A 13873-nucleotide genomic window follows, 5' to 3' on the forward strand; every position below is an offset into this window, starting at 1 on the left:
AGAGAACAGAATGAATTCCAAAGGACTGCACAGCCCACATATATAGTGTCTTTAAATTCAGTATGTTCTCGGTCGCCTTCTGCTGGTAGGAGTGCATAACCCACCTATGCCGGTCAAGAGGGACGCTAGGGAACAAGCAATTTACAACCTAACATTCATAATTACAACCACAAAATTATTACATAAAACAGATCAAAACATATAGTAAATGAAATGACGGCAGAAAAAGACCTGCCTGGTCCATCCAGTCTGCACAACAAGATAAACTCATATGTGCTACTTTTTGTGTATACCTTACCTTGATTTGTACCTGTCCTTTTCAGGGCACAGACCGTGTAAGTCTGCCCAGCACTATCCCCGCCTCCCGCCACCGGCTCTGCCACCCAATCTCGGCTAAGCTCCTTAGGATCCATTCCTTCTGAACAGGATTCCTTTATGTTTATCCCATGCGTGTTTGAATTCTGTTACAGTTTTCATTTCCACCACCTCCCACGGGAGGGCATTCCAAGCATCCACTACTCTATCCATGAAAAAATACTTCCTGACATTTTTCTTGAGTCTGCCCCCCTTCAATCTCATTTCATGTCCTCTCGTTCTACCGCCTTCGCACCTCCGGAAAAGGTTCGTTTGCGGATTAATATTTTTCAAATATTTGAACGTCTGTATCATATCACCCCTGTTTCTCCTTTCTTCCAGAGTATACATGTTCAGGTCCTCAAGTCTCTCCTCATACGTCTCGTAACGCAAATCCCTTACCATTCTCGTAGCTTTTCTTTGCACCGCTTCAATTCTTTTTACATCCTTCGCAAGGTACGGCCTCCAAAACCGAACACAATACTCTAGGTGGGGCCTCACCAACAACTTATACAGGGGCATCAACACCCCCTTTCTTCTGCTGGTCACACCTCTCTCTATACAGCCTAACAACCTTCTAGCTACGGCCACCGCCTTGTCACACTGTTTCGTCGCCTTCAGATCCTCAGATACTATCGCCCCAAGATCCCTCTCCCCGTCCGTACCTATCAGATTCTCCCCGCCTAATACATACGTCTCCCGAGGATTTCTATTCCCTAAGTGCATCACTTTGCATTTCTTCGCATTGAATTGTAATTGCCAAACCTTAGACCATTCTTCTAGCTTCCTCAGATCCTTTTTCATGTTTTCCACTCCCTCCCGGGTGTCCACTCTGTTACAGATCTTAGTATCATCCGCAAATAGGCAAATTTTACCTTCTAACCCTTCAGCAATGTCACTCACAAATATATTGAACAGAATCGGTCCCAGCACCGATCCTTGAGGCACACCACTACTCACCTTTCCCTCCTCCGAGCGAATTCCATTCACCACCACCCTCTGGCTTCTGTCCGTCAACCAGTTCCTAATCCAGTTATCAATAGCTTCCATTCCCGTTTTTGTGAAACTTATGGAGAGCTTGGTGAATAAACAACTTAGTGAGCACTTGGACAAGTTCAATATTCTGCATACCTCACAATCGTGTTTCTGGCCGCTCCACAGTACTGAGACTGTGCTTGTCACTCTTCTGTCCAATTTCAAGAGGGAAATAGCAGTTTTTTGCTCTTACAGTTTGACATGTCTAGTGCCTTCGACATGGTGCACCATGGCATCCTGCTGCGGCTCCTAGATTATTTTGGTGCCTGTGGAAACGTACTGGCCTGGCTGAAAGGCTTTCTTACATCAAGAACTTACCAAGTACAAGCCAACTCTACCTTATCACCTCATTGGAAAGCAGACTGTGGAGTGCCACAGGGTTCCCCACTATCGCCAACCCTCTTCAACATGATGTTGATTCCCTTGGCAGCGGCTCTTTCCAAACTAGGACTAAACCCATTTATCTATGCTGATGATATCACTATCTTCATCCCTTTCGAGAAAGACCTAAATGAAATAACTAGTATGATCCGACAAGGCTTTAACACCATGCTTGACTGGGCGAACTCATTTCGATTCAAAATCAACGCTGAGAAAACACATTGTTTGGTCCTCTCCTCTCATTTTAACAAACTCAGACCTCCTACACTAATCACTCCTGAGCTCGTCCTGCCAATTTCGGAGTCCCTAAAAATCTTGGGAGTCATAATTGATAGAGATCTTTGACATTGGAGCAGCATGTGAACTCTGTAGTCAAGCAAATGTTCTTCTCTCTTTGGAAGCTTAAGCGTATCCAGCCTTATTTCCCTAGAGAGGTATTCCACAACCTAGTTCAGTCCCTAGTTATAAGTCGTCTCGATTACTGCAACAGTATCTACGGGGGATGCACATCCACGCTACTAAAAAAATTGCAAACTGCTCAGAACACAGCAGCTCGACTCATCTTCGGTAAATCGAGATTTGAAAGTTCGAGCCCACTATGTGAGAGGTTGCACTGGCTTCCTGTGAAGGACCGTATCATTTTCAAGATCTGCGCATTGGTGCACAAAATCATCTATGGAGACGCTCCTGCTTACATGGACACTCTCATTAACTTGCCGCCCAGGAACTCCCGCAAGTCAGCTCGCTCGTATCTCAATCTCCACTATCCAGCTTTCAGTGGCCTAAAATATAAGACTGTCTATGCTTCCTCTTTTTCTTATCTTAGAACTCAACTCTGGAATGGTCTGCCCCAAGAGGTTAAATTCACCCCTGATCACCCGACCTTTAAGAAGTGGCTCAAGACCTTTCTTTTTGGTAGAGCATATGCCGTAAGCTCTCCTGGTGTTACATCCTTCTGAACCACGGCTACCATAGCGACAAATTGTCACCTTCCCCTCCCTCCTGTTGTTCCTCTTTCCCTCCTCTGACACTAAATTACTGTATTTTGTATTAATGTTGCTTAATACACTATTGTACGCCACATTGAGCCTTGCCGAGGGTGGGAATAATGTGGGATATAAATGCCATAAATAAATGGGTTGATATTCAAAAGATTTAACCAGGCAGGAGAGAATCAGGCGACCCTCAGGGGGAGGAATGCTGGCTTTGGCCTAACCCCTGGTAAGCGTTCCTCAGATGAGAGGTGCCCAGCTCTACCACCGGCTGCCTTTCAGGTGCTGTGGAGGACTTGAAGCTCATCTGCATATCCTTTACAGCCTTCTCCAGGGTGACTCCCAGGTCCACTCCGATCCACTCAGGGCCTCTGCTCTTGGTGCCGCGCGCCGTTAGTCCCTTCCTAATCTTTTCCCTCACCCCCTACTTCTCTCCACTACAGGAACTCACTGCCCATCCATCGACTTCATCACCTCACCTTCTCTCCTACCCTCTTCCTCCCTCTTAGCTTTTAGTCTTCATCTCTTTCTTCCTTCCATTTTGCCTTCCCCATTCCACCTAAATACCTCTCGTCTTCAACACCTTCATGGCCACACCTCTCCTACTCTCCTCCGCTCTCTTTTTACTCTTTCTCTTACTCAATCCCAATCCTGGCCCTCCTCATCAACTATTATCCCAACTCTACAGATCACACTGTGACCTCTCTAACCTCATCACTATTCCTCTACTCCCCTCCTCTTCTCTGCCCTTCTCTTGCGCCCTTTGGAATGCACACTCTATCTGCAACAAACTCCCATATGTTCATGACCTCTTTATCTCACGTCACCTCCATCTGCTCGCCATAACAGAAACCTGGCTCTGCCCTGATGACTGTGCTTCAGTCGCAGCCCTCTGCCATGGCAGTTATCTTTTTTCACATACTCCTTGCCCTGCTGGCCGCGGGGGCGGTGTTGCATTACTTCTCTCTCCTTCCTCCAGATTTCAACCCCTTCTTCCACCTCAATCTGTTTTTCCTCCTTTGAAGTCCACTCTATCCGCCTTTTCTCTCCTCTGCCTCTTTGAATAGCGGTCATTTATCGTCCCCCTGATAAGTCCCTTTCATCCTTTCTCAGTGACTTTGATGCCTGGCTTGCCTTCTTCCATGATCCTTCCTCCCCCTCTCTCATCCTTGGTGACTTTAATATTCCTGCTAATGATCCTTCTAACTCTTATATTTCCAAGTTACTCGCTTTAACATCCTCCTTTAATCTCCAACTATGCGGACTTCCGGTGGAGCAGCGAGCCAAGATGGCCGCTGTAAAGTGAGCTCCTGCAGGCAACGACCAGGGATCATACTGATTAAAACAGCCCAAGCCCCCAGAACAAGACAGAGAAGACGGGTTAGTGCGGAGGAGAGTCCCAGGCTCGTAATTGGGAACCGCGAAGCCGCTTGGTGAAGACGGAGCGGCGAAAAACGGCGATCGCGCACCCGACTGCAACCACGTGGAGCCGGGGCCGGAGGAGGCCGGCGAGACGCGGGGAGCGGAACACCTAGCTCGACGCGGGCGGGAGACCTGGAGGCTCAAAGACAGAAAGGTCTCGCCGATGTTGCTGATGTGCTCGGGAGCGGGCGATTGAGACCGCAGCTAAGAGCAGCCAGATGAGAGCACGGCGGAGGACGGACAAGAACGTGGGGCAAAAGGAGCATAAGGTACCGTGCTATCAGGAGAAGATGGCGGAGAGATAGTGGGAAGAGAAGCGTGGGGAAACAAGAGCAAGGAATACAGCACCAATCCCTGTAAATGAACATGTGGCAATTGAAAATAAAGAGACAGAGGAATACTTAGCATAGAGACCAAGAATAATAAAACAGTATCCAGCACAAATAACAAGCCGAGTTAACTCACTGCAGCTGAGAAACGGGGACAAAAACAGTATTAAATCAGTGGAATAGACTGTAGTTGCCCCGTGCATTGCTGTATGGCTACCAGAAGCTCCAGGAGAGAGCCGGAGAAGAATAAGAACGGGGGTACAAAGATGGCGGACAAAAATTCCCCACCGTCACCAACAGTGAGCTCTGTTTGGGCCACGGAAATTGTCACGGAGGTAAAAATGGCGGTGGAGGAAACCATGAACAATAAATTGCAGCAAATAATTGACAAGCTTGAAGGAATGAACCAAAGAATCACCACGTTTACCAACGAGTTCCAGGAGGTTCAACAGCGACTGGGAGAAGTGGAAACCTCCACGCAGGAGGCATCAAAATCCATCGAGCATTTACAAGCAATGGTGACAACCTTGGAAGACAAAGTGGACGACCTGGAGAATCGATCTCGAAGGAATAATCTTCGGCTGGTAGGCATACCAGAATCAATGCCAGAGGCGGAACTGAGAGGTTTTTTGGAGCCATGGCTCACCAAGCTTTTGACTAACCAGAGTACCGCGGGACCAATTAAGATAGAACGAGCACACCGGTTGGGTCCAAGAAGAGAGAATAATACACGGCCAAGAGTGGTCATATTGCGAATGCTACACTATCAACATAAGATGGATGTGTTGATAGCTATACGGAAAGGAGGGAAGCTGGAGGTGGACGGACATAAGATACTGTGTTTTCAGGACTATTCTACCAAAGTGTCCCTCCAGCGCAAGCAATATTCGCAAATATGTGGGAGACTGCACAAAATGCAGATAAGGTTCAGTCTACTATATCCAGCAAAATTGAGAATACAGCACAATGGTTCAGTCAGATTTTGTGACACGGTGGAAGCCGCTCAAGCATTCGTGGACCGGCTGGAGGAAGAAAGGCCTGGAACGTCGAGTAAAACCTGAGTAGTGCGGTGATAAGAAAAGAGAGACTGGTACAATAGTAAGAGGAAGAGCAGAAGTGGTGAGGAAACCAGAGACTATTTGATGCAGAGTTACAAAGTTTTGAAGATGTTGATACTGTTTGTAAAGTTAATAAGGTAAACTGAGGGGGGAGGGGATAAATGACACACAAGTAAGGTTTGGTCTAGAGGGATCCCTGGTCGGAAGCACGGAAGTACAGCACTATAGGTGCCAATAAGAATATGGGGGAGATGGGTAGTAGGGGGGAGGGTGGGGGAGGGAGGGGGAGAGGGTTAATGTGGAACAAAATCTTCATGGTAACAGAAGAACAGGGGAATACAGGCAATATAGTAGGGGACACACGAGTTGAACATCCATGTAGGAACAGGATCAACTACAGGGGGTGGGGGTATAGGCTGGGATGCCCTCCCCACTTAATCAGAGAAAGAATCAAGGTAGTAATACAGCAAACTTACGATATCACTTAATGGCCCTTAAAGTAGTGACATGGAATGTGGGAGGTATTTCTTCGCCGATAAAAAGGCAGAAGATACTCCGGGCACTCCACAGGCAAAAGGTGTCAATAGCATTACTTTAAGAAACACATTTAAATGCCAAGGAACATGAGAAACTATGCCGTTGGTGGGTGGGCTCATATTATGAATCCCCAGCGCAAGCAAAAAAAGCGGGAGTCATAATTCTAATCAAGAAAGGGGTGCAAATAACTACACACAAAGTAATAGCTGATGATGCGGGAAGATTTGTAATTGTACATTTAACTGTAGAACGTCAACCAGTGGTTATGTGTAATGTATATGCTCCTAACACGTATAACAAAGCTTTCTACAAACAACTTTTACGTCAGTTAACAAGTTTTGAAGGAACACCCATGCTAGTTGGGGGAGATTTCAATGCAGTAGTGGATCCCACACTGGACAGATCACAGGGGGGAAGAAGAGGAGCAGGGATGGAATCAAGAGGACTGGAGGTGTTAAGTGAGGTCCTGGACCTGGTGGATGTGTGGCGAACACTGCATCCCGTAGAGCGGGACTATACTCACTTGTCTCGCGCACATGCCACCATGTCGAGGATTGATTACATATTTATATCCCGATCAATATTTACTAAAATATGTAGTGCAGAAATAGGCCCCATTAAAATATCAGATCATGCAATGGTAATGACCGTATGGGAGCCTATGGAGAGAGAGATTAGACAGTTCCAGTGGAAGTTCCCTATTTGGTTATACAAAGATCAGGGATTCCGAGATTTTATAATTAAAAAATATAAGCAGTTCCAAGACACCAATCAGGCACATACAACAACTCCTATACTTTATTGGGACACGGCAAAGGCTGTGCTTAGGGGAGAGATAATCGCGTATACTAGCCATCAAAAAAAGGCAAGGGAGAAGGAACAGATTTGGCTACAGAAGGAAATAACAAGGGTAAGACGGGAGTATGGACGCCAACATACTGTTACACTAAAAGCCCAACTCTTGGAACTGCAGCAGACCCTTAACGAGAGACTTCATAGAAAGGCCCAACACAACTATGGCTCTTATAAATATAAATTATATAAATATGCTAACAGAGGGGGAAAGATGTTGGCTAGGTTAGCAAATCCAAGGCAAGGACCTCCAAAACTTAACGCATTATATTCGGTCAATGGAACTTTAGAAAACAAAGATACCCAAATAAACAGAATTTTGCAAGGTTATTACAGGCAGCTGTATGATGTCCCTGATCCACCCCCAATGGATAGTGGAATGTATCTGGAGGGACAAAATCTTCCGAGAATAGATATAGAGAGCCAAGAAATGTTAAATGCCCCCATAATGGAAGATGAAGTAGCATGGGCAATACAGCAGGGGCCCTTGGGGAAAGCCCCGGGTCCAGATGGGTATAGAGGAGAATTCTATAAAATGATGAGGGATGAAGTGGTGGTACCCATCACATTGATGTTTAATGCCATAGTGAAAGAAAAACAAATGCCTATCTCCTTGAGAACAGCTCAGATCATTGTGCTCCCAAAACCAGGAAGGGACACACAGAAACCAGAATCTTATAGGCCAATTTCGCTACTTAATTATGAGGCTAAACTATTTGCCAAGGTTTTGGCAAATCGTTTATCGCGAATTCTGCCAGATATTATTGAAGATTCACAGGTGGGATTTGTACAGGGGCGAAATATCACAAAAAATGTGAGAAAGATATTGGTAACTTTGGAGGCGGTAGCAGAGCGGGCCACGCCGTCGGTGCTGGTCAGCTTCGATGCTGAAAAGGCATTCGACAGAGTAGTATGGGACTTTATGTTCGGAATATTGGATGTGTATGGAATAACAGGGTTCTTTCAGGAGGCAATTAGAGCATTATACTATCTTCCACAAGCCCAGGTGTGGGCGAATGGAATATTGTCCCCTCCCTTTCCCATTTGTCGGGGAACAAGGCAGGGATGCCCACTATCACCTTTACTATTTGTATTAACTTTAGACCCATTGATTAGGAATATCCAACAAACACCCGATGTAAAGGGAGTTAGGATGGGCACGGAAACTTTTAAAATAGCAGCATTTGCTGATGATTTATTAGCACATGTGACTCAGCCAGAGGAATCACTACCAGCCCTCATCGAGTGTATGGCAGAGTATGGCGACTTCTCAGGCTTTAAGCTCAATCTAGAGAAGTCTGAAGCTATGCAGAGGGAGGGAGCCCAAGTTAGAGACTGGCAAAGACAATTACCATTAAAATGGGCGGCGGAATCGTTCAGATATCTGGGAGTGCGCTTAACTATGGATATAACTAATCTATATAAGATCAACATAGAAAAGCTGTTACAAGACACCAGCAGCTCTTTAGAGAGTTGGAATCATTTGCCTCTGTCATTAATAGGAAGAATCAATATGTTCAAAATGATTATATTCCCAAGGTGGCTCTACATATTGCAGGTATTGCCATTGCATATCCTGGGTAAGGACATTAGAAAGTTAAATAGAATAATCCGAAAGTTCCTTTGGGGGGGGGAAGAAATCAAAAGTTCGCTTTGAATATTTGTATGATGGATGGACACAGGGGGGAGTGGGATTACCCTGTATAAAACGATACAATCAAGCATGCCTGTTGAGACATCTTAGGGATTGGCTGCTCAATACCAACCAGTATACCCCGACTAGCTGGGAGAGAACACTATTTGAGCCCTGGCACTTGAATTTTATATTGCAGGCCAAAACAAAAAAACTTACCATTAAACCTCCGAAAAAGTATATTGTTAAGGCCAATGAGAAGCATATGGCGATTGCTCATGCAGATATGGAAGCAAAATCCCAATGTTAGCGATCAGCTACCAATCAAAGGAAATGGGGACTTTCCACCTGGTCTGGAGAAAGGTATATTTGACAGGTGGTCAAGGGCGGGGATTACCTTACTCGAACATCTAGTTAATGAGGAGGGAGGGTTGTATGGCTTTCAAGATCTGCAGCAAAGAATGTCTTTAGCAAACCAGGATCATTACTCATACAGACAACTACATCATTACTGGGGCAGTATGGACCAAGAAGCAATAGGCGCGAGGCTTGGTTGTAGACTTCGTGAATTCTTAAAGGGAGATGCACACGGGCAGGTATCAATATCGAGTTTACATAAAGCTTTAGTAGCATTGAGTCCACCCCGTACCTATGAGATACTTAAAGAGGCATGGAGTAAGGATTTGGGATACGAATTGAAAGGAATAAATTTTGGAAAACTGATAAATGATATACCACATCAAGTAGGTGGGGCAGAGTTACAGGAGAGTCAATATAGGGTAATACACAGGGGATACATAACACAAAACCAAGCAGCAAGAGCGGGTTGGATAGGCGAAGCTCAATGCTCCAAATGTAATAGAGAAAATAATACCTTTTTGCATGCATTCTGGAAATGTGCTCGAATAAAAATATTCTGGAGAGCTATACAGAAGTATATCGAGCAGATCATAGGGCAAAGATTACTCCCCTCCTGGAGAGGAGTGTTGTTGAACAAAAGGGATGCATATGGGATAACAGACAGCCATATAGGGCTATTTTTATGCAAGGCATATGCAGTGGGGAAAAAATGCATACTTAAACACTGGTTGCAGGAAGATCCACCTTCCTTTTGGTACTGGAGAAATAGGATGCATGAATTAATGCTTTGGGAGGCTAGGACGGCCTTTGGTAACTCAAAGAAAAGAAAGGAGTTTATTAAAATATGGAGTAAGTACTTGCAAAACATATCTCATAAAGCACGAAGTGCGGTACTAAATAGACTTGGAACGCCTTAGCCAGTGGGGTGTTTGGGAGATTAGCATTTCAGGATGTAAATGGGTATAGTCCTGTAATAGATATTGAAAAAGATTAGGTGCTATGAAGTTAAAAACGATCACTGTAAAGATGTCAACCCCCGGGGGGGGAGGGGAGAAAAAAAGGGGGGGGAGGGGGGGGAGAAAATGATGATGGAAAATATTGATGAAGCAGTTATGATGTATGTATGCAACAGTGACCTGCTCTTAGGTTAATGAGCTGTTTGAATTTATGAACCATGTTTATAATGTTTATTGTCATCAATAAAAACTGTTGAAACATAATCTCCAACTATGCTCCACCTCCCCCACTCATCAAAATGGTCACTGTCTTGATCTTATCTTTTCCTCCAACTGTTCACCCGCTAGTTTCCTAACTTTCACACTTAAATCTCCTCCCTCCCAGTCCTGTCCTATCTTATCTAATTTATCTAGGAATCTTCATGGTATTGACCCTTCATCTCTATCCTCCCATGTTTCAAACCTCCTCTCGACTGTGGAACCATCCACGTCTGTCAACGAGGCTGTTTCTTCTTACAACAATATTCTATCATCTGCCTGAGACACTCTTGCACCTTTGATGACCCGCCCTATAAGGCGTACAAAACCTCAACCTTGGCTGACTTCTAATATCCGCTGCCTACGTTCCTGTACCCGCTCCGCCGAACGCCTCTGGCGGAAATCTCGGGCCCTTGCTGATTTCTTACACTTTAAGTTCATGCTGACCTCCTTCCAATCTGCTCTTTTACGTGCCAAACAGGATTATTATATCCAACTGACCAACTCTCTTGGCTCTAACCCTCGACTCTTCACCACATTGAACTCTCTCCTCAAGGTGCCCCCTCCCCCAACTCCCCCTTCATTATCTACTCAGACCCTTCCTGAATTCTTTCACAACAAGGTTCAAAAGATAAACCTTGCATTCTCCACCTCGCCACCTCTCCCTCCACTAGTCCGTTCCCCTCTCTCTCCTTCCCCTCATTCCCTTTCCTCTTTTCCTGAAGTTACTATTGAGGAAACTACACTTCTCCTTTCTTCCTCAAAATGTACCACCTGTTCCTCTGATCCCATTCCCACCCACCTTCTTAATGCCATCTCTCCTGCTCTTATTCCTTTTATCTGTCACATTCTCAACCTCTCACTTTCCACTGCGACTGTCCCTGCTGCCTTTAAACATGCTGTGGTCACACCTCTCCTTAAGAAGCCTTCACTCGACCCTACTTGTCCCTTTAATTACCGACCCATCTCCCTCCTTCCCTTTCTCTCCAAATTACTTAAGCGTGCTATTCACCGCCGCTGCCTTGATTTTCTGTCCTCACATGCTATTCTTGACCCACTACAATCTGGTTTTCGCCCTCTCCACTCAACCGAAACTGCGCTTACGAAAGTCTCCAATGACCTATTACTGGCTAAATCCAGAGGTCAATATTCCATCCTCATTCTTCTTGATCTTTCCGCTGCTTTTGACACTGTCGATCACAGCATACTTCTCGATACCCTGTCCTCACTTGGATTCCAGGGCTCTGTCCTTTCCTGGTTCTCTTCCTACCTCTCCCTCCGCACCTTTAGTGTTCACTCTGGTGGATCCTCTTCTACTTCTATCCCTCTGCCTGTCGGCATACCTCAGGGTTCTGTTCTTGGTCCCCTCCTCTTTTCTATCTACACTTCTTCCCTTGGTTCATTAATCTCATCCCATGGCTTTTCCTACCATCTCTATGCTGTTGACTCCCAAATCTACCTTTCTACCCCCGATATCTCACCTTGCATCCAAACCAAAGTTTCAGCATGCTTGTCTGACATTGCTGTCTGGATGTCTCAACGCCACCTGAAATTAAATATGACCAAAACCGAGCTTCTCATTTTCCCCCCCAAACCCACCTCCCCGCTCCCCCGTTTTCTATTTCTGTTGATGGCTCTCTCATTCTCCCTGTCTCCTCAGCTCGAAACCTTGGGGTTATCTTTGACTCTTCTCTCTCCTTCTCTGCTCATATCCAGCAGATCGCCAAGACCTGTCGTTTCTTTCTTTACAACATCCGTAAAATCCGCCCCTTTCTTTCTGCGCACTCTACCAAAACCCTCATCCACACCCTTGTCACCTATCGTTTGGACTACTGCAATCTGCTTCTTGCTGGCCCCCCACTTAGTCACCTCTCCCCTCTCCAGTCGGTTCAAAACTCTGCTGCCCGTCTCATCTTCTGCCAGGGTCACTTTACTCATATTACCCCTCTCCTCAAGTCGCTTCACTGGCTCCCTATCCGTTTTCGCATCCTGTTCAAACTTCTTCTACTAACCTATACATGTACTCACTCTGCTGCTCCCCAGTATCTCTCCACACTCGTCCTTCCCTACACCCCTTCCCGTGCACTCCGTTCCCTGGATAAATCCTTATCTGTTCACTTCTCCGCTACTGCCAACTCCAGACTTCACTCCTTCTGTCTTGCTGCGCCCTATGCCTGGAATAGACTTCCTGAGCCCCTACGTCTTGCCCCATCCTTGACCATCTTTAAATTTAGATTGAAAGCCCACCTCTTTAACATTGCTTTTGACTCATAACCACTTGTATCCACTCGCCTTCACCTACCCTCCTCTCCTCTGCACATTAATTGATTTGTTTGCTTTATTTTTTGTCTACTAGATTGTAAGCTCTTTGAGCAGGGACTGTCTTTCTTCTATGTTTGTGCAGCGCTGCGTACGCTTTGCAGCGCTATAGAAATGCTAAATAGTAGTAGTAGTAGAAATACAGTGAAAAGGATGTGATCACAGCTATTCATAAGAGTGAAAACAAGAGATATTATAGAATGCTATAACGAGTCATAAATAAAATATTATGTAATCCCTTTTTATTTCTTATATAATTGATAAATATACTTCAGCTACCAAGTCTTTCTTTCCCACAAATCTGAGACAGTTATTAACACACAGTAAATCTGGCAAGTATGAAAAAAAAAAGACTCTGCTATGCAGATCCTCAGTTCCACACTGAAACCAGGAAGAAAATAACACACCTTGATAAGTCGCCATTACTTTGACAGTAAAGATTATAAGCTAAGGCCACTGAAACAGACATTTTCCAATCTCCAAGCTTCTGTGCCAGCAACACTGCTTCAGGAAACAATCCACCAATAAGCAGCAACTCAAAAGTATATTCCACAGTCCAGGCACAGGACAGATTCTGATCTCTGATAACTCTGGCAATCACAGAGTGCTGTAAAGGAACTACTCGAAGTAATTTATCTATAAGACACAAAAATATGCAAATAATGTTATTAACATAGTATTTTGTTAGCACAAGATAAAATTCCAAATACTGATCTAGCCATATGATTGCAGTTGGTTAATTCATTTTACCATGCAATGAAAATTAAAACAGATACAAAAATTGACTCTACTAGACCATTTGGTCAGTTCAATTTTAAGATTGTGACCATTGCTTTCTATGCAGAATTAGGTTCATTTGTGACTATCATTTTATCTCAACCCCATTAATAAATAAAGAGGCTTGGGGATAGGTATATAAGGTACAGATCATGCCCAAAAAACAGCCAGTAATCCCCAAATGCAACAAAACATGAAACAAATGTCCAACTCACCTGATCGAATGCCTTAGCTGCATCCAGGCTAACTAAGAATAGAGGAATATCATGACTGACTACAGGCCAAGGATAAAAGGGCATTATGAACATTTAAAACAGACTTGCGACCCCAAACAAATCCTGTCTGATCCTTATATACCACAGAGGGTAAGTAGAAAAACAATCAATCTGCCAACACCCGAGAAAAAAGCTTGAGGTCCACATTTATTAATGATATCAGCCGATAAGAGGTAGGAGAGTTGCTCAGTTTCCCAGCTTTAATAACAGAGTGACCAAGGCTTCATTAACATAATGAGGAAGCGCACCCTGGGCTACAGCCTCATTATAATAAGTTAACAATGGGCCACAAAGATGGATATGAAGAATCTCATAAAATTATCCCGAGCAACCAT

At 44.8% G+C, this 13873-nt stretch overlaps 1 protein-coding gene across 1 annotated transcript in view; it reads right to left on the reverse strand.

Moving 5' to 3' along the window:
- The window catches only part of LOC115461867 (ciliogenesis and planar polarity effector 1-like), a 337061-nt gene that overhangs the window by 119734 nt on the left and 203454 nt on the right, over window positions 1-13873 (reverse strand). The window contains exon 17 of the mRNA XM_030191927.1: window positions 12894-13122. Coding sequence (XP_030047787.1) covers window positions 12894-13122 — 229 coding nt within the window. The remainder of the gene's footprint in view (window positions 1-12893; window positions 13123-13873) is intronic.

The sequence above is a fragment of the Microcaecilia unicolor genome, chromosome 2 (assembly GCF_901765095.1).
Source record: "Microcaecilia unicolor chromosome 2, aMicUni1.1, whole genome shotgun sequence".
In the NCBI taxonomy this organism is placed as follows: domain Eukaryota; kingdom Metazoa; phylum Chordata; class Amphibia; order Gymnophiona; family Siphonopidae; genus Microcaecilia; species Microcaecilia unicolor.